The sequence below is a fragment of the Podarcis muralis genome, chromosome 17 (genome assembly GCF_964188315.1).
Source record: "Podarcis muralis chromosome 17, rPodMur119.hap1.1, whole genome shotgun sequence".
Lineage (NCBI taxonomy): Eukaryota > Metazoa > Chordata > Lepidosauria > Squamata > Lacertidae > Podarcis > Podarcis muralis.
Genome location: NC_135671.1, coordinates 40,632,393 through 40,653,925, shown reverse-complemented (window position 1 = coordinate 40,653,925; position 21,533 = coordinate 40,632,393). Strand labels below are relative to the sequence as shown.

Below are 21,533 nucleotides of genomic sequence, written 5' to 3'. Positions count from 1 at the left end.
GTGCAGGACAGGACTTGGACTTTTAAGGCCCCCTTAAGAGCAGTTTCAGAAAGTGATACACTGCAATGCAAGGGAGATTTTCAAGAAATATAAGAGGCTTTGGAAGGCCAGCTGCTGGCCTTCCATAGGGAGCTAGGACACTGTACCTTCACCTCCCTCCCCACCATGCAAAAGGCAGGGGGGGAGCCTCTCGTGGTTTTCCTTTATTTTATTCATGCATGCAAATGTACTGAGAGGAGGAATGAAGAGGCAGAGTTTGGGCAGCAGAACAAAAGGGAATGGGCGCCCTACTTTAAGCTACCGGGGGAGGGGTGCTATCTTTTAAAAATGACCCCTGCTGCAGTGAACGCTGCAGGGAAGAAAGGTTCAAGCCCACTCTCTGATCTGTTAATTTGCTACTTGCAGAAAGCTTTTCATGCAGGGGAGCATCAAAAAGAAGATCCCTCCCTGCATTCTGAAGTGCAACAGCCCATTCTACAACCCAGAAACTCTGCCTCCTCATTCCTCCCCTCATTACATTTGCATGCGTATCCAGCTTCCCTGGATAACTTACACACATTTGAGCAGCCCATCTAGTTCAGAATCCTCATCTCAGTGGCCAACCAGATGCCTCTGGGTAGCCCACAATGAAAGCCTCTATTGCCCATTCGCTGGATGGACTTGGGGCTTTCCCACATGATCAGATATGGGCCCCCAACTACATTTCCCTTTCAGTGTGTTATTAGCCCTAGAGACAGTAGTGCTATTTCTTAGACAAGCTGCTGGAATATTTGGCAACTGGTGGGAGGGAGAGTGGGAGCCTACTGTGAGTGGATCCCCCACCCTTCAGAAAACCCCGCTATAGATTAGGCTTTCATGCAGTTATGCAAAATGAGAGTAAGGAACGGGGTGTCCTGTGTGTTCATTTAACAATACATTAAAAGAACAAAGGAAAGTGCCTTCAGCCCCTGGGACTGGAAATAACTCTCCAGAGTTACTACCACTGGATCTAACCCTGGTGTCTGCAAAACTAGGACTGAAATATATAGCGCTAGAGTCGTCCCAGATGCTTGAGGACAGAGCAGCTCCCCTCAGCAGTCAAGGGGGGGGGGTTGGTTCCATGCCCTGCAAAGCTCTTTGTGCCTCCACATGGATTAGCACAATCATGCAAGCCATCAGTTATGAGAAATGGGTGAAATTCAATGCTAGTCCTACTCCAAGTACACCTAACAAAATTAACAAACATAACTAAGTTAGATTCATTAATTTAAACGAGTCTACTCAGAGTAGGACTTGGTTGAACTCCACCCAACGTCGTAGTGTCTGATATAAGTTGCTAAAATCATTTTTCTGTCTGCAGAATTACTGGATTAATTCGGAATTTTGATTCTCTCCCCTTACCCCCAGCACTCTTCAGCCTTCCACGGGGAACAATCCCCTGCCCTCCTCCCCTGCATGCTGTTTTTGAGGTTATCCTGACCCCCCACGAGGGGAAGGGGGAAGTCTTTGCACAGCCTGCCACTGGCAGGACTAAATAGTTGAATCCCGCCCTGAGAGTGGGCTGGGATCAAACACGTTATGTTCTGATCAAGCACCCACCTTTCCCTTTCCCTTTCCCTTTCCCTTTATTTCCAGAGCTACGGGCATGATATGGTGGGTCTTCAAAGCTTTTCGTTTTTGCATTATATGCCTAGAAAACAAAAACATAAATAAAAATAAACTTAACACTAAACATTTTGGCCTTCAAGCTAGCCCAGACCAAGCACAAAACTTTTCCAAAAGTTCCTTGGGCTCCCAAGTACATAGCTGGGACACATGGACAGAGTGGAAAATTAATCCTTTAGACCACTGGCTCCAGCCCACCATAAAACAGCTGCCTCAGGTAGTGGATTCTGGATGCCAGGCAGCAGCCCCGCCTGACCCAAGGGGCGCATCCTACTAAGTGCTTCTCCTGCCCATAAATGGGGCTTACACGGGGGAAACGTGCCAGTGAATTGGTCTTCATGTTCATTAGTGCATGTTTGGGGTGGGGATGGATTTTGCATCTCTGACCCCAAAATGCCGTGAGCACTAAGGGCTTTAGCAGCCTTTGGCTACCAGCTGGCATGCAGAGAATGCATCAGTGCCTGCACAAGTCAACCTGTGCCATGGGAAAGGTCACCTCTAGGAAGTAGAAGCGATCAGAGCCACTGGCAGAATAGTCCTGGATGTTTTCTGTCAAATCTTCCCCATACACCACCGTGCAGCGGCCCTGCACATCTTTGAACTCGACGGTGGCCTCTTCATCGCTCCAGTATAGTAAATTGATGTCTGCATGGTAGCTGGCTTTCACGGACTTATGGGTGTTCTCTGGCCTGGAAAAACAGCAGCACAGAGAAGTATTTTCTTCTGGGAAGAGAGCAGGCCCAAACAACAAAACATGCAACATGAAATAAATGATGCTTCCTCAGCCATGTCGCTTTCAGAGGTTTTTTCCCATTGCCCTGGTATTTGAAGGCAGTCTTACCTGCCTTCAGTTCTGCCATCCACATTTTGTCTGGGTGTTGATTTGGTCACTTCACTCCTCTGTCCCAAGTGCATGGAACCCGTGGCCCTTCAGATGCTCTTAGGACTACAACTTCCATAATCCCACCTGGCCAGTGGCCAGGCCGATGGGGCTGATACTGAAGGGAGTTGGGCATTCCCTGCACTGCTTTTTCTTCCATTATTTGTTGTCCACCCCATAAAATAAATAGAAACACTGAACACACTGGATATTGGGTTACAAACACTTGTACTATTAAATTCTGTTTGATGACCAAGCTCTCAAATATTGAATATTGGTGTTTTTCATTTTAATGTACTCAGTAAGGAGCCAAGCTAGAAATGATGGAGCAGCCACATCTGACCAATTGTGTCTCTGTCTTCTGCATGAATAAAGCAGGGTAGGCAAAAGAGTATTTTTCTTGATCAATGGTTTCAAGAAGCTAAACAGACCCACAAGCCCAGCTCCAATACTAGGAATGAGTCAGGCTGAGAGAAAGGTTGTTGCACTTCTAATTGTGCTTTGAAAACATGTTTATTCTGGAAGGCCTGCAATGACTCATTTTTGCATATGCAGATTTGAGCTTAGGCAGTTTCGGATTTTACTGTATTGACTTTATAGTAATATCTGTAAGCGGCCATATGAGATATTTACTTTTGAGAATGGGGTAGCAGACACTCCATCCACATGCTGCTTTTTACATGAACAAAATGTACCTGTTCACATCATAGCCTAGTGTAGGCCTAACGTTTGCCATTTCAGATGTTTCTCAATGTTGGTTCAGCTACTTTATCTTAGAAGGCACTTTAGAACCATGTACTGCTGTTTTTTAAAAAATAATTTTTATTAAAGATTTTCATGAACTACAAAACAGCTGCACTTAAGAGTTCAAAAATAAAGGTTTTACTTAAATTGGCTAACACTGGTCTCTTCCACCCTTCCACCTTCAGTTCAAACACTCTGCAGAAATACATTTTGGTGTTTTCTTCTCTGGTGTGCCAGCCAGTCATTTTTCTAAGTTGAGGATTTCTCCCTCAGTCCCATACATCTTCCTTAGTCACCATTTTGTTACCAGGATGCAGGGACTTCCCACAGGACACCTGCCTCCTGACATCTATCAACACCATCACCATCACCAATCGCCATGTAAAAAATCCTCAAGCCTTCTTGCAACCATTTGTTCTCTCAAAGCTTCCTTTATGAGGTCTGCTCCCTACGTCTCATGTCCAAAGGGGTTAGTGTTCAAAACTTCACTCTACCATGAAGCTCACTGGGTGACCTTGGGTCAGTCACTCACTCTCAACCTCATCTACCTCACAGGGTTTAGTGACAATAAAAGTGGGACGATAACCATGTATGCCACCTTGAGCTCCTTGGAGGAAAGGTGGGCTGTAGAAGGAAGGAAGGAAGGAAGGAAGGAAGGAAGGAAGGAAGGAAGGAAGGACCCCTCTTTATAACTGTAAGCTGCCCACTGTTTGCTAGTCCTCAATAAAGACTACTCTACACTCCACTATGTAGGGCACATACATCCTAACCCCACTGACCTGCTATACAGTGGAGGAGGAGGAGGGAGCCTAAGTAGAAGAGACACAAAGTTTGTCCACGTTATTGACGCAAATAGAGGACCCCCCCCCCCTTGCTAACAGCAGCTTCAATGAGCAGGAATTTCCATCAAGACCACAATAAGGGGGAAAGAGCTAAGCTGCTCCTCCCTGCCTGCTGCAATCCTCATTCAGCAACTGATCTTAGCATTTTTTAAAATAACACGTTAAAATACAAAGATGCGTTTGGTTGTGGCCATTTGGTCCTGAATCCAAACATTGCTCCTTCTCCTGAACAGCAAGTTACCAGGATCATATATCTTTGTTTTGCTTTGCGGGGGGAAATGTTACCTCATGGGCAATCCTGAATGCAAGGTCTTTGCGCCCAGGAAGACACGAAGTTTCCCATTTAGGGATATGCATATGGAAGATGCCTTCTGTATCCCCAATTCACAAACAAAGTTTATTTTTCCATCTTGCTGGTAAAGCCATCCTGGTTGCTGTTTACCTGTAAAGTTTGTATACACGCAGCTTGATTTCTGCTTCGTTGGGCCTGCCGTTGCTGCGAATATTGCAGTAGATTGCCTTGATTCGGCCGATGCGATACGGCTCAGGTGCATCCTGGTTGCTGCCTTTGATATATTCAGAATACTTGCGGTAATGCTCAGGATGCAGTTCCTCGTCTACTGCCTCCTTTTTCTGCCGCTTGATAGGGCTGGCAAGCCTCAGGCTGGGGAGAGGGGAGAAAATGGGGATGAAATAAAAACCAGGGCAATCAATGAGCGACACAAAGTCAAAGTTTCTGCAAATAGGAGGAGAGTGACTTCAAACTGGTATAAGTGTGGGCAGACAAATGGGCACAAAATTTTGTGGCCTGCACAATAATTATCGTTGATTGGTTCGCAAGGCTGTGCTGAGGACTCTTGACCGATCAATAATATTTAGAAGGCTGCCCTGAAGATCTGCAATGTAATTGCATTTCTTTCTTAATTCTTTAACTCCCACAACTGTATCCCACGAGTTTCCTTCCCTTTTAGTGACCCTTTTCTTCTACTGTTGATGTTTAAATGACGTTTTAAGATGTGATATTCTGAAAAATAAACATTTTTAAATGCGTTGGGCTGGTATGAATCAATTTGGATTTTTGATTCCTGCATTATCAACAAAGGAGCCAGCTCTATACTAAGCAATCCCTTCTCTTGCTCCACCCAGAAGCCAGTTCAAAGACCAACCTGAACAGGAAGGCATCTGGAAGGAGGAAGACTCCATCTCCCACCCGATACTGCACTCCATTTTTCACTGCCATGCTGTAGAACATCTTCCCTTCCAACTCCTCCTGGGGCTCCAAGACTTTGGGGATTTCCTTCTGCCTCACCTCATCCAAACTTGCGCAGCTCATGCAGAACCTGGGAGAAAAGCAGGTGAATGCTTGGATTAGATTGAGTGGCGTGGGGTAGACACCAGCGAACCCTCACCTTCTAGCGCTAGATTAATGGGACAACGGAAACAGTTTGGAGCATCCAAACCAATGCCATAAAGTTCTATCGCACCAAAGGCTACACATCCATGCCTTCTACCCCACTTTCAATATTTTCCAGCTACACCTCCCCTGCCAAAGCCTTCTAGTCTGGTGCACTAACTTGTATTTGTTGTCTTCAGGAGGCAGAGTCTTTGGCGGAGTCTCAAACCTGGCATACTCTTGATCATACCACATTTGGTAGAAATATGTTCTGCCATCATCTTCCACCATTTTGATCTCTGTATCAAGCCCTCCCTATGGGAAGAAGATTTTGGAAGTTGAGGGGTGGGGAGGAGAGAGATGAAAGCAAGCAGATTATCTAAGCAGAACAAGAAATGGCCACTATGATTTCAGCATGTGCACATGCACCAAAACACACGCAGAAGCCACAAAAGCCCAAGTTCAGTTTGTCTGAGGAATTCCTGGCTGCAGGATGTTCTGAATGGCAACACATGGACCGGATACAAAAAGAAAATGTGCTGCAATAGTTATGGTGGGGGAGAGATGAGAGTCATGCCCAAGGTGTCCCTATGAAGCTGGAAGTAAAAATAAAATAAGAAATGCCACAACAGATGCTGGCAGAAGCGGAAAGAAAAATGTTTGAGGGTGGGACAACCTATGCTTCAAGACCACCTTGCAAGGAGACTGCACATGAAGTCACAGCTCCTACTGGAATTATCAGGTGACTTGATCCTTCCAGTGTCTTAGAAAAAGCTGGTGCTTTGCCTGGCCCAGACCCCTGACATGGGGCCCCCAGGCAGCCCTCCTGCAGCCAGCAGCCTAATCTGACTAGGGTGGGAACCTCTTTACAACCTTACCCTATATATGCCCACTCTACTGCTTTATCTGCAGAACTGGCACTTTTACAAATGCCACAGGATGTTCATTTGGCACTTGCAGGAAACTGATGTTTCCACAGGGAAGAATCTATGCCCTTGAACTCCCTGCCCTTTGACACTAGGCAGCCTCTTGGGCTGCATTCTTTTTGGCACTGGCTAAAGCCTTTTGTGTTTAGTTAGACAAGCCTGTGAAGATAGCGGACACGGAGCAATGGATCCAAACTACAAGAAAGAAGATTCCACCTAAACATTAGGAAGAACTTCCTGACAGTAAGAGCTGTTCGACAGTGGAATTTCCTGCCAAGGAGTGTGGTGGAGTCTCCTTCTTTGGAGGTCTTTAAGCAGAGGCTTGACAACCATATGTCAGGAGTGCTCTGATGGGGTTTCCTGCTTGGCAGGGGGTTGGACTCGATGGCCCTTGTGGTCTCTTCCAACTCTATGATTCTATGATTCTATATGCAAATGTGACATTTTAAATGCTTTTAAAATGCTTATTTTGTACTTGCTGATATTACTTATATCTTGTAATTTTCTTTTGGCTAGTTTGTATTTAAGTCTGATTCTTATTGATACAGTGGTACCTCAGGTTAAGTACTTAATTCGTTCCGGAGGTCCGTTCTTAACCTGAAACTATTCTTAACCTGAAGCACCACTTTAGCTAATGGGGCCTCCCGCTGCTGCCGCGCCGCCGGAGCACGACTTCTGTTCTCATCCTGAAGCAAAGTTCTTAACCTGAGGTAATATTTCTGGGCTAGCGGAGTCTGTAACCTGAAGCATATGTAACCTGAAGCGTATGTAACCTTAGGTACCACTGTAATTTGAATGTATGTTTTATTTTATATACACTGCTTAGGGACTGTTTTAGAATTAAGAATTATACCAATTCCACTAAATATAAAGTGTGTGTGTGTGTGTACACATACACCCCCCACCCCTTACAGTTACCTAACTTCTTCCTATGATACTCACTCATGAGCAGGCAAAGGCAGCTCTGGCATGGTAGCTGCCATGGGCCGCTGCAGTGCTGCCTCCCAAAAGCTGGAGCCAGGCGTAAGATAAGAACAAGACATAGTGGAGAACTGTGAGCATATTAGCCTGGCACCTCATCACCAGAGGGAGACAGTGGTGCCACCCTTCCATCTAAGCTGCCAGAGCAGTGGAATTCCTCAACATACCTCTAGGGACCAGTTCTCTGAGGGAGCCTTGTAAAGGACATTGACTTTGCCGTGAATGTAAGTCAGCTGCATGTCTTCGCACTCGTCCACCAAGAAAAGTTCCAGCGGATCAGAGGTTGCTCCCAGAACGGTGTCAGTGCCACGGCAAAACCAGTGGGCATGGAACATTGGCCCACTGCTGGCGTCTTCCCACATGGCAGTGACTCTGGGAGAAGGAACAAAGATGAGCTTCAAACTGGAAACCAAGGCAAAGACATCACCCCCTCCCTCGGAAAAAGATGTTTTGTCTGAAGCGCTCCCAGAAAAGGTGGCCTAGCTGAGAAGGCATCAAAAAACAGGTGGGGCAGGCAAGAGGACTTTGCCTATAGCTCTGTGCAAGTCAAAGGGTTAGAAAGGCTCCAAAGAAAATCAGCAATCCTTATGAACTCTGTAAGTTGGCCAGTAGACCCCTTTATACTGAAGACTGGGGGTGGGGGGAGAACTAAGGCTGGGAGAGAGCAGACTGCATAGGGCCACTTGAAAAGTTTACAGCTGAGGCCGTCTTTCAACCTAGGGCTTCCTAGTTCACAGCTCAGCCCCCTAACCAGGACATTGCAACAGCTTACAAAAGAAGCCTATACTGAACAGGGGAGACCACCTTCTAGGAAGCAGCAGTGGGCTCAGAATAATTCATACCAGTAAATGCAATCCCCCTTCCATGGCTTCTCTCTTTCTAACATGCTTGGTAATAAAATACATACATATTGTATACAGCCTAATAAGCAACTTGCCACTATCCCTAAATACAGTTTCTGGGTAGCCTGTGTCCAAGTTACACGACAGGACGGAAGGTTGAGTCCAAGCCCAGCCCCTACACCACCACCATGACAGCACACCTTGCCAAGTAAAGAGGCTTTGTGGGGTCATCTGGGCTGACAGAGACACAGTCACCAATTTGCAGGGCCTCTGAATCAATGCACACCTTCTGGTAGAAATCCTTTTTGCCGTCAATCTGCAGACAGAAAGAGGGTGGTGTCAATGAGACGGCAAGACGAGAAAAGCACCAGTGCTGGGGTCTTGAAGACTACATAAGCACACTGACACCCACCTTGCTTGCTGTCATCACATCTCAGAGCTCCCTCTGCCTTGGCAGAAGGGATTAGAGCAGTGGTTCCCAATCAGCTAATTACTGAGGACCCCCTATTCTTCAAGCCATGGACCCCCTACTTCTGAATATTTTGATAACTCTATGGAAATTAACTGTGCAAAGCAATTTTTTGAACAAAATGTGGGGTACTCCCTAAAAAGCAAAGGATTTTCAGTATACTAAAACCAGACTAGGGCTGAGCAACATCTGGCTTTCAACATCATGATATATCAGCAGCTAAACATCATGATATTCTGATATATCAAGATGTCTGAAATTGGAGATGAGGCGTGGGGATCAGATGGGTGAGGGGAGGAGAGGAAGTGGAGTCCCCTCCACCACATGGTTTGAGTGGGAGGGGTGGGGGTGGATCAAACCCCACTGTGGCTGCTGCTGCTTTCCTGCTGAGAAAAGCTGCTCTGCCTGAGTGCCAGGGGAAGGTAGTGCCACGGTGCCTTGGAGTGAGAATGACCAGCTGCCCTGTTCTCCGTCAGCGTGAAGAGAAAGCAGCACCCTGCAATCAGTTGCCCTGTTCTCCGTCAGCGTGAGCAAAGGCAGCTCAGATCAGCAGCGTTATCAGCTGAGATCATTGTGCAACATTGGTGGTGCCTTGAAACTGGCTGCCCTGCTCTCCCTTGCGCAAGGAGCAATATATTGCTGTGTATTGCTGGGTCAAAATCATTATCACGGTGTGATTTCAAAACTGATTTTGGCGAATATATTGAAAAATCGCACAGCGCTAAAACTGAACATAAAATTTGTGATATTACCATGCAAAAATGACAAAAATTTAGTTGGGGGCAGGCAAGGGATGGGGCCACGGACCTGCTGGGTGCATTCCATAGACCCCCCGAGGTCCCTGGACCCCTAATTGGTAACCACTGGATTAGAGGATGTTGCCTGGCCACAACTGCACCAGGAACCAAAGCATCTGGCTGGCAGTGTGTAGAACTGCTGCCTTCTTTAGGTCTCTGCATAGCTTGGATTTAATTTATTTTCATTTTCTGCTAAGCATGTCTCAAACTCTCATGGTTGCAAAAAAGAAATTGTTTCAGCTTCCTTTAATTAGTTTGTGCTTTAATGTTTTTAGTTTCTGAACTGTCTAGAGAATGATTGTTATGGGTTGGTTGGTTGGAGACCGTGATGAGATACGCTAGGCATTTTCCAATATTTAAAGGATATCTAAAGCATGTGACATTCATCACATCAAAGATGGAGCAAGCTTGTTTTCTCCTGCTCTGTAAGGTAGGACTTGAACCAATGGCTTCAAATTACAAGAAAGAAACTCTGGCTAAATATCAGGAAGGAAGAACTTTCTGACAGTAAGAGCTGTTTGACTGTGGAACGGACTCTCCTTCTTTGGAGGTTTTTAAGCAGAAGTTGACTGGCATCTGCATTGCAGGGGTTGGAGTAGATGATCCCTGGGATCCCTCCCAACTCTCTAATTTTATGATTCTATTAAAAAAATGTAGTAAGTATTTTTTTTAAAAAAAGACAAAAGATGTGTCTAAACCACAAATCATAGGGCACCCAGGAATATCAGGCCCATAATGTGGACACCTACTGCCTGGGCATCTAGCAATGCACCACAACATTGTTTTACACCAGGGTTAGCCAAGGTGGGGCACAAGGAGAAGGGGACGACAGAGGACGAGATGGCTGGACAGTGTTACAGAAGCAAGCAACATGGATTTTACGAAACTCCGGGAGTGCCTGGCGTGCTCTGGTCCATGGGGTCACAAAGAGTCGGACACGACTAAATGACTAAACGACAACAGCAGCCAACATGGTACCCTCCAGCTGTTGCGGGTGTCCATCACCCTTTAGCCCCAGCTAGCATGGCTTATTGTCAGGGATAATGGAAGATTTAGTCCCGCAACATCTGGAGTGCAACCTGCTGGGTATCCCCAAATGACACAGTGAAGTGCAATACACAACAAGAATGCAAAGGTTGAACTCAAGGGATCTCTGCATCCCCGCCCCCCAAACTTGGATGTGAGACACCAAGCTAATCCCTTTTCCAACTGCTTGAGCTGCCTTTTCCTGTGCAGGCATTATACCTTGATAGGCTCTCCCACCCAGGAAATTCGGCTCTTGCTTTGCTTCTTCTTCCTTCCTTGCAGCATTTTTTTGGGCGAGGGCACTTCAGGGATGTTATCATCCACTTCCTCATCTTCATCAGCTTCTTTTACGGCCAGATTGGGACATCTAAAACCAATTTTTAAAAAAATACAATGTGCAGCTGAGAAATGGAGGCCTAATTTGGCACAGACATGCACACACACTCCCTCAATTCGGCAGTGTGTTCATTTTGCAAGCAGATTTCCCAACTGAGATATTATACCAACAGTACAAACATGTTTTGTTTTACATAATCCTGGCTAATTTAGTTTGCCTGAATCATCTCATTTCTACAGTGCTTTACAATACTTTGACACTGAGCAGCATTAAATCCAGCCCTTATTGCTGCAGAGAAGAGTTTGAAGATGGGACTAAAGATGCAATTGCTCAGAGACAGAAAGCAAGGCAATTTAAAAAAATCCTCAACTCATAACTGTTCAATTCACATTGATTCTAAATCCATATAGCCATGTCAGGATTCAACAGTTCCTCACATATCTTGACCAGAGATGTGATAAGTTGTGTGGTGGGTGGTTTATTTCAATAAGAGTAGTAACACAATTATGTGCATTATATAAACCTGAGTGCATGTATAAGTTTTCAACTGTTGGGTCGGCAAAAATGGACACAGGTGGATGAATCTCTTGCCCAAGCTTGCAATCCTTCAAGGCAGAGGTCATAATTACCTTCTCATTATGCAGGCCTGTTTTGACTTCCCAGTGCCACCAAACTTAATCATATCCTGGCAAGCTTTGCATTTGCCACACTCTGGCTGCTGGCAAACCTGGAAAGAGAAAAAAAAGGAAGGAAGGAAGAAGGAGCCGAGAGAACATATGCATATGGCCCAACACCTGCCAGGAGACAAGTATCCAAACAAGGGTAGTTCACAAGGAAACTGTGGATGGGTAAGCAGAATGGGCAGGTGTATCCCAAACCAAGATAGGCTCCACTGTGAAGAAGACTCAGCAAACTCTTAGGAAACAGTAAGATGCTGACCCAGCTTCCATTGGTGGCAATTCCTAACAGGCCTCCAAACAAAGCAGTCTCTAAAACAAATCACAGCCTTTAAATAACATAAAGGACGGTAGCCCAGGAAAGGGAGGGAACTACCCATGATAAATGTTTTGGACTACAACTCCCATGAGCCCCAGCCAATTCCATGGGAGCTACAGTGCAAAATATCTGGAGTGTGCTAGGTTGGCAAAGGCTACGAGAGAGAGACAGACAGAAACAGAGAGACGGAATGAATTTGGGGGAAATGTTAAGAAGTTTGACTTCTTCCCTTAAACTTTATATGCAGTTTTCCCATGGCAGCCTGCCTTGTAACTCTTGTTACTATCATTTCACACCAGGAGGATAAAAACATTCATGTTTTCTTAAGACTTTTAAGAATTACTGGGGTTTTCTTAATTTGGGCATTTTTTTTACAGTACATTTGAGTGGATTGCTACTGCTTAAGTTCGTTGTGTAAGGATATATGCTTTATTTTATTTCTCTCCACCCTCTGCCAATGTAGCTTTTGCTGTTTCTCACTAGTTTGTTAACCATCTCAGGAATGTGCAGGATAGAAATTGTGCAAATGAGTTCTGAAAATACGGGTCATATTAAATAGGGTTGCCACCCATCCCTTGAAAAATGGGATTGTCTTGTTTTGGGGGCACAGAGTCCCCTGTCCCGTCTGGCACCCAATTTGTCCCATTTTTGAAGTCATAAAAACAAAATTGGCATTTGTGAGCTCACCCAAACTTGCTTGTCTCATGCAACCAGAATTGCTAGGTGCTCAGGAAACTGAGCCCTCCCTCCCCTCCAAAACCAGCTAAGTGGGGCTCCAGGGTGGCCAACAGTGGAGCAGCAGCCTTTTCAAAGGGGAGAGAAAGAGTGTGGTTGTGGGAGGCAAGGAGGCAGCCTATGGGGATTATATCTCTGGGAGAGCAACAGGGGGTCTGAAAACAAACAAGGATTCTTTGGGGGACGGAAAGAAGAAACAGTTCCGACAAGGGAAGATTGGCAATTAAAATTAATGGAATATGCAGAAATGGTGAAACTCACCAGAAGAATAAAAAATCAAGACAAGAGACTTTTAAAAACAGACTGGGGAAATATTATTGAGTATTTGTAAACGAATTAAAACATTTGCAGGACTGATATAAGCACGTGCAGTAAGAGACAATTAAGGGGGAAATAAGGAAAAATTTGTAAATATATTTGAATCAGATATACAGTAATAAAAAGATATGAGATAAAGAACCACAGAAAGGAGGGGAGGGAAGTCAAGGGGAAGAAAGATTTTGTTTTTCTTGTTAAAATATTTGTGAAAGCTGAAAATGGGAAATAAAATGATTTTTAAACAGGATTCTTTGTGGAACTCCACAACTGTTAGTGGCTTTAAATGATGCTTTAGTTAAGATTCCTGCATTGCAGGGGGTTGGACTAGATGACCCTTGGGGTCCCTTCCAACCATACAATTCTATGTCTCTATGAATTCTTTTAAAAATGCTTCAGGTATGTGACAAGAAACCTCTAGTGGTAGGATGAACTTGTCTGACTAGGGTGTGTGTGTGTGTGTGTGTGTGAGAGAGAGAGAGAGAGAGAGAGAGAGAGAGAGAACTGGCACATGGGACGTTGGAGACAAAGCTCTGTTAGGAAGAGAAACAAAACTGTTGCTATCTCCAGCTCTTTCTTTCTTTCTTTGGCTGGGTTTCCACATTTACCATTCTTCTGACAGGCAGAAATTCAGTGGTTGGGGAGGATGTGAGTCATTGAAATTAATGTGCATTGCTAACTTAGATCCATAAATTTCATTGGGTCCACTCTATGAGTATGACCAGCACTGGAAACAATCCACTGTAATGGATTGCTTTGAAACAATTTCATTCTGCACCAGGTGGAGTACTTTTTAGCCCACCAACTCCCCTCCCACAACCTGTCCCTTATTTTGCCCAACCAAAGGTGGCAACCCCATATTTAAAGAGCTCCACATTGCCCTGCAGAGAAGGATGACTAACTTCCTGTGTCACGTGACCACAGGTGCTTTGGGGTCTGCTTCAGGTTGCTTCATGCTTCCTCTGGTGGAGCAGAAAGGTAATAGCAGGTAATCAGAGAGCTCTGCTCCCACTCAGTGTTTGAAGCTCCCATTGTTAGGCACATTTTGCAACAGGGAATTTCATTAGCGCAAGCAGTTTCTGAGCTCTGGGAGCTGTACTGCACCTAAGATTTCAGATTAAAACTGCAGAGTGGAAGGAAAGGAGGAGCTTTTTCTGCCTCTCCACTTCCAGCTACTCTCTGAAGACTGGAAACGAGACCCTCTTAAGAATATTAGGGGGGGTGGGCAGGGGAAGGACCAGACCATGTGAAAAATGAACATAATACTTTAGCTACAGTTCATATTCTTGTTATAAAAAGTGCACCTAGACATTCCGCTGTTGGGCCATAACCTCGGTTTAAGGTGCCCTTTAGCTCCAAGCTTTCACATCTCTGTTTCTAACGCTGCTCTCACCCTCAGCTCTGGAAGGTACAACAGTAGTCTTCTCTATGAAAGACCAGGTAAAGCTGGAGGAAAATCCAGGAATACATGCTCAGGGACTCTCTTCTTCAGCTACCAAATTAAAGCCAGGGGCCGCTGACCAATGCAGGAGCTCATCTCTTTCTGTCTATCTGCCCTGCTTCAAGTAAAAGTGACCCAAGAAGCAGAGGGGGGAGTTGACCTTAATCTGCATGCTGTGTGCTGAACCAGACAGCTCTATATTTGAAGACTTTGGGAACTGTTTGGCCAGGAGCAGCAGTGTTGGGAAGGGGAGTTCCATAAGGCAGGAAATGAATGTGTCCAGGAGACCAAAAAGAAAAGATGAGGAAGCGCTGCTCCTTCCATGTTGGAACTCCTCATGCCAACCTCATGCCACCCTTTCTCTGTAGGCAAAACAGGGTGTCTGGGTCACCAATGCAGCCTCTCTTTTGTTGTTACCTCGCAAACCCCACAGCGCCTGCGCTTCAAGCCGTTCTCTTTGTCTTCCTCCTTTTCGTTTTTCTCTATTTGCTCAGAGAAGAAGGTGTCAAAGATCAAATGGACCAGCTTCGTGGTGGTTGCCTTGGTAGGGCCTTTGTCCTTGTCGATCTTGGTAGGGTGCCGAATGGCTTGCCTTCTTGCTGCTCGTCTAGGAGGAGAAGACAGATGTGAAAAGCTAAGCACCTGCAGGACACAGGGAAAACACTGGAACAAGATGGAATCCCCCCTTTCTCCAGCTCTCAAAGCCAATTTGGTGCCCTCCAGAAGCTGTTGGGACTAAGCACCCCTCACCTGCAGGACTGGGCTACCTGGGACTGATGGTAGCTGTAGTGCCACCAACATCTGGAAGGTACCACATCGTCTATCTCTGAGCTACAGTATTCTATCCTCATATAGGCAAGAGGAAAATTCACCCACGCGCTCCTCCAAATAGCACACAACTGATCTGCAGAAGGAGTTCTAGCAGAGTGATAGAGGACACGCTTCTCAAGGAAAAGGTCCCAGGCTCAACCCTCATACTCTCCAGGTGGGGCTGGGAAAGACTCCTTCCTGAAATCCTGGGGAGCCGCTGCCAGCTGGCGTAAGTACTGGTTTAGATGGGCTGACTCAGCAGGAGGCGCATCTGTGCTGTGCTATGCCAAACATCAGGTCACATGATTGAATCCTTCTCCCTAAAAAAACATTCCCTGCACACAGAAAGAGGAAGGACCAAAGAGAAAGTCTAGAGCCCACCTCCCAAACATTGAGTGTGGCGAACACTGAGCACCAAAGAAGGTTCTCTGACGCAAGCCTTCTTCTTTGGCGTTAAGTTGCACAGCCCAAAGGAGGAGATGAAGCACCTCCGAAGGGCAACTCCCAGGGTGCAGCTGCTGGCGTACCTTTTGCCTAGCGTGACTCCTGCCAGTTTTATCAGGTCTCTCATGCAGGGGGTGATGAGAACAGGAGGCTCGTCACTGTCTCCTGCCTCATCATAGCTTTCCACTTGCTCTACCACAAACTGGGCATGCCGGAGGAGGGAATCTTCTGTGAAACGGTTGAAGTTTAATCCAGCCGGAGGGACAGTGGTCTGGAGACAGAATTAGAAGGAATTTAACAATTCTACTGGTTTTAAACTGGCAAGTCAGGAGAAGAATGTTAAGCAAGAGCAAAAAAGCATTGCAATAGCAGGTTCATCTGCTCTCTCAGCTGCCTGGTGTTCAAAAATGGTTGCTCAGCCATCTCAAGATGGTGACACACAATGGCAGTCTAACCTACTTCATAGGGTTGTTTTGAGGACAAAAAGAATTGAGATGGATAGACAATGTATGCTGATCTGAGTTCCTTGACGTCGGTCTTCTTACAGACACAAGACACGGCTGCCCTCGTCTGCTGGACTAACCTCTATCTTGTTCAGCAGGTCCTCATAGCTGACATCAGGGTTATTTTGCAAGAATTCAACAACAATTTTGCTCATGTAGATCTTCTCCTGCATCAGAGCAAAGATGGGGGCGTATTCCTCACTTGGTTCCATCAGGATATAATCTGCAAAGGCTAGAATGCAATGCAAATGTGTTTCCCAATGAACAAGACTTGGGTACAAATACATACTTAGCCATGAACTGAGTGGATGATTAAGCAACATGTGTGAGCACCTAAGAATGACAAAAACTGCATTAGTGAGCAAGACCAGAGGTCTAACCCTGCTCCCTGTTCCCAACAGCAGCCAGCCAGAAGGCACAAAGATTGCTTGTCTATCAAAGGGCTATCAAAGATACACTGCCAATGAACATGGAGGCTTCATTCAGTTCTCATGACCAACAGAGAGATATTTACAGGAGGGTAAACCCTGGCAGTTGCCCAAGACAGAAAATTTGAGAAGGCATTTGTAAGGTTGGTATGAATCTCATGTAATATAATTTGAATGCAAGTGTTGTTTGTATAAAAGAGAACAGAATGAGGTTTGTAACAACTTTAAAACATGTATATTTAATGTACCTCACTGGGTCAGCAACAAGGCTAGGGCCTTTTGAGTTTATGAACAAAGAAAACTGTAACTGATGGGAGCTATTACGTATATTTTTTGCAGGTGCATTACTGAAGAAGCAAATTATGTGAAACGGATACCAAAAATCTGTATTATTGGAGAAGCAAATTTTGTATAACAGTAAGCTCCTGTGAAACTGACAAGAAAAAGTTTTAATAATGGAGAAGAAGCAAGTTTTGAAACATGAAAAGCTCTTTTAAAAAAAAACACAAGATAAATTTTTTTGGAACGGATCTTACTGCAGTAATTGCCTATTACTATTGCCTGCATGGGTTTTCCTTTTTTTGCAGTCACAAAATGGTGGCAGATGGAGGCAGCATTTGGCACAACCAGCTGGCAATTCCTGACACCCCTTTCTGCTGCTATCTGGTTCATATTTGGAAATGATTAAATTATTTGCAAGAAATCTTACTTTGCAGCTTCCATTGCATCCTCTAGCTCTCGCCCGGCACAACTTTTTAGAATAATTAGGTCAATAACGTCCTTAGGAGGACAACCAAATTTAAGCACAAATTCAACCCACAGCTGTGAGGCATTCGCGAGCTTTTTTGCGGAGAAAGTCCTGTTGCTCCGCCGTGACCTCCCTGCCAATTTAGATACAGTGACTGAACTGGAGGCCCCTCGACTGACTTCAGGTCCAGTGTTGGACCATTTTGATCGGATACTCCCTACTGATGTGGATAGATTCCTCCAAGTTGGTAGGCCCACCACCTGCCTCCTTGATCCGTGCCCGTCTTGGCTGATTAGGGAGTGTCCAGATGTTGCGCGGACCCCCCTGGTTGAAATTATCAATTTGTCCCTTGACACGGGGACTTTCCCAGGGGAATTGAAGGAAGCAGTGGTGTGTCCACTCTTAAAGAAAACTTCATTAGATCCCTTAGACCTATCCAATTACCGCCCAGTTTCAAATCTTCCATACCTGGGTAAGGTAATTGAGAGAGCGGTTGCTGAACAGCTTGGTAGGTTTCTGGAGGAAACATCAGCATTAGATCCATTTCAGTCCGGTTTCCGTCCTGGTTTTGGGACGGAGACGGCTCTGGTTGCCCTAACAGATGATCTCCGTAGACAACTGGATCGAGGCGGGTCAGGACTGCTGATCCTTTTAGATTTGTCAGCAGCCTTTGACATGGTCGATCATGATCTTCTGGACCACCGCCTCGCAGACGTGGGGATACAGGGCATAGCCCGTAAATGGCTGTGCTCTTTTATCTCTGGTCGGGGACAGAAGGTGGCACTAGGGAGGGAGATGTTGTCGCGCCACTCCTTGGTGTGTGGAGTGCCGCAGGGCGCAATTCTCTCCCCGATGCTTTTAACATCTTTATGCGCCCCCTTGCCCAGATTATCCGGAGCTTTGGGCTGGGCTGTCACCAATATGCTGATGACACTCAGCTCTATCTGCTGATGGATGGCCACACCAACTCGGCCCCGAACACACTGACCAGATGCTTGGAAGCTGTGGCTGGTTTCGTGGGAGCCAATTGAAACTAAATCCTTCAAAGACAGAGGTCCTATGGCTAGGTTGGGATGGCATGGGGATGAGGGACCAACTCCCTTCTCTTGCGGGGGCCCAATTAGTGCCATTGCCTTCCGTTAAGAGTTTGGGTGTAATCCTTGACGCCTCCCTCTCCATGGAGGCGCAAGTTACAGCAACAGCCAAGGCGACATTTTTCCACCTTCGCCACAACAAGCAGTTGGTCCCTTACCTTTCCTGCCCCGACCTGGCCACAGTGATCCATGCGACGGTCATCTCCAGGCTTGACTACTGTAATTTGCTCTACGCGGGGCTGCCCTTGAAGCTGTCCCAGAAAGCGGCAGCGAGGCTCAAGGGGTCTTTGCCATGGGAGCATATTCACCCAGTGCTTTTCCAGCTGCACTGGCTCCCAGTGGAGTACAGGGTCAGATTTAAGGTGCTGCTTTTGACCTTTAAATCCCTTCACGGCCTAGGACCCTCGTACCTACGAGACCGCCTCTCCTGGTATGCCCCACGGAGAGCCTCAAGGTCCATAAATAACAACACCCTAGTGGTCCCGGGCCCGAAGGAAGTCAGATTAGCCTCAACCACAGAGCCAGGGCCTTTTCAACTCTGGCCCCAGCCTGGTGGAACGCTCTGCCTCATGAGACCAGGGCCCTGCGGGATCTGATTTCTTTCCGCAGTGCCTGTAAGACAGAGTTGTTCCGCCTGGCCTTTGTCTTGGAGCCAATTTGATTCCCTCCCTCCCTCTCTTTCTTTTTTCTTTTCCTTCTCCTCCTGCAATGAGGCTACATTTTAATATTTTAATGTTCCATTATTTTAATGTTGTATTTTATTTTTGTTTTTAAATTGTAATCATTCTTCTTGTTTTTATTATTGCTTGTAAGCCGCTCTGAGCCCGGCCTTGGCTGGGGAGGGCGGGGTATAAATAAAAAATTATTATTATTATTATTATTATTGTTGTTGTTGTTGTTGTTGTTGTTATTATTAAATGGAGAAGGTTTTATCTTTTGTATCAGGCATAGGCAACCTTTGACCCTCCAGATTTTTGGGACTACAATTCCCATCATCCTTGACCACTGGTCCTATTAGCTAGGGATCATGGGAATTGTAGGCCAAGACATCTGGAGGGCCCGGTTGCCTATGCCTGTTTTATCTATTTCTCTTCCCACATGTCTCTCAAAGTATTTCTACCCATCTCCTGCCGAGACACTGAAGTCCACCTGAATGTGGCCCAAGCACCACTGAGGGGTCTCAGTCAACTGCTTGAGAATCACTGCTCTGAAAGAATGCTTTTCTCTTTTTAAGTTGAGCACAACTTGGTTCTTAAAGAATGCTTCTACGTGATGGCACTGGGCTGTGGAATTCCCTCCTCCTAGATACGAAGGCAACCAAGCATTCTCAAAGCTCTAAAGCAGGGATGGGGAGCCTGTGGCCCTCCAGGTGTTGCTGGACTACAGCCCCCATTGTCCCTAATCATTGAGCGTGCTGGCTGGGGTTGATGGGAGTTGTAGCCCAGCAACACTGCTCCACACAGTTTGTCTTCCCTGAGGTCAATTCCATGGTAGCTCTCTGACAGAACATGTATGTCAAGATGTGCGGCAGCATGTCCTGCTCCTTGGCTGGTAAAGCACATGCGCAGCTTTGCAAATAGGTCGTGCTGTGGATTTGTGAGGACTGCTTGCTCTGCGCAGTCACATATGCAGCGCCCAAAGTGGTGGAGGTGATCAGGGATGAAGGGGGACAATTAGGCCACTCAATTAAGCCCACCTGGAAAGGGATTGGCACCCCCATTTTGAGCACAGCATGCAAGAGAACTGGGGTTGGCAGAAGAAGACGCTTTTCATCGCTGCCAGTAGTTTCTTCAACAAGAGACTGAGCTGTGAGTTCTGCAAGGCCTGGGTCCCCCTTGTCTATCTGGCTCACTTAGAAGAGTCAGTGACTTAGGAGTGGTTGTTGTTGTTGGGGAAAACTTTAATTTCAAAAAATATGTAATGTTTTTCTGCTGTTTATATATTTTTGTATTTGTTCATATTTATTAATACATTTTGGGAGGCCTATTAATATTTGTATGGTTGTTTCTTTAAAAATTGTTATATTTTGTAATTGTTGGTGAATTATCTTGAAATATTGCTGGTATTTCATTACGCAGATTTTTCTGATGCTGTTGTGAGCCATTCCAAGTATGCGCTGAGCATGAAAAAGCAGGACACAGACAAAACTGAAAGGCATGATGATTTCCTTAAAAGCTTACCTGTGGTGAATCCAATCAAAGCCTTCTCACCTCCATCAAAACCAGTGATCCACCATGCATTGATGGGGCCCATCTTTCTGGCTCGGACACCACCTAAAATCAGTGATGAAAATGGAGAGGCATCGTATTTTAAAATCACTTAGTTGCTAGGCCATGGTGGATGCATGTGCTTTAATAAGCCCACGCTGAGGAACAGGAGCTGGGCAACCACCTCTGGCTGGTTTCTTAGGGTTCTTTGCTTCCCCTGGAAGCTTGCAGATACAAGTGGGCTGGCCTGAGAAGCTCACTTCCTTTCCCACCAGGTCACTAGATCCACACCTGCACCAAAACCAAGGCACCTAATTGGTCCGTCTTACCCTTGGGAAGCTGCAAATATCTTGTTACTTGATTTACAATGGCTAATTAAAGACAAAACATTTGACCTTCCTGTCATGAATGAACGATGCTTAGCTAATTTAGCAGCATCCAGTGGCTCGTCTAGTAATGCACCAAGCAAACACGGGGCTAAGTGTCTCTTTTGTGGGCAAAGTGTACTTGCAGCCTCTGAAATGCTGTCCCACCACCTGTACCCTGGACTGCAGCCCATTGTGACTTGACAGGATGGGTCCAAGGAGTGGCAAATGCCTCCTTGCCGTAGGGGGTGGTACCAAAGGCTTTGGGGAAATGTGTTAATGTCTCTCGGGGATAATAGTCTGGATGGGGCCCAATAAGCTGTAGCTGAATTCCAACAAGCTGTTGGCTCTGCTGGTCGTGGTTCCCGATTCCAGAAGATGGGTAAACGGTGTGTCCTGAAGGGCACTGCACTCCCCTTGAAGGATCCAGGTTCGTGGCCTGGGGGCACTCTTGGATCCATCTTTGCCACGGGAGGCTCAGATAGCTTAATGAAAGCCTATTTCTAGCTCTGGCTGGTTTACCAGCTATGGCTGTCCCTGAATTGGAATAGACTTGTCACAGCAAT

At 46.0% G+C, this 21,533-nt stretch overlaps 1 protein-coding gene across 3 annotated transcripts in view; it reads right to left on the bottom strand.

The window, feature by feature from the left end:
* Positions 1–21,533, bottom strand: part of DNMT1 (DNA methyltransferase 1) — a 51,706-nt gene that overhangs the window by 11,475 nt on the left and 18,698 nt on the right. For all 3 annotated transcript variants that reach the window (XM_028712550.2, XM_028712549.2, XM_028712551.2), the window contains exons 12-24: positions 20,576–20,668; positions 16,206–16,357; positions 15,706–15,893; positions 14,786–14,975; positions 11,511–11,608; positions 10,764–10,911; positions 8,453–8,568; positions 7,578–7,782; positions 5,685–5,818; positions 5,277–5,450; positions 4,553–4,774; positions 2,141–2,333; positions 1,579–1,669 (exon numbers count right to left, since the gene is read on the bottom strand). In XM_028712550.2, the coding sequence (XP_028568383.2) occupies positions 1,579–1,669; positions 2,141–2,333; positions 4,553–4,774; positions 5,277–5,450; positions 5,685–5,818; positions 7,578–7,782; positions 8,453–8,568; positions 10,764–10,911; positions 11,511–11,608; positions 14,786–14,975; positions 15,706–15,893; positions 16,206–16,357; positions 20,576–20,668 (2,004 nt within the window). The remainder of the gene's footprint in view (positions 1–1,578; positions 1,670–2,140; positions 2,334–4,552; positions 4,775–5,276; positions 5,451–5,684; positions 5,819–7,577; positions 7,783–8,452; positions 8,569–10,763; positions 10,912–11,510; positions 11,609–14,785; positions 14,976–15,705; positions 15,894–16,205; positions 16,358–20,575; positions 20,669–21,533) is intronic.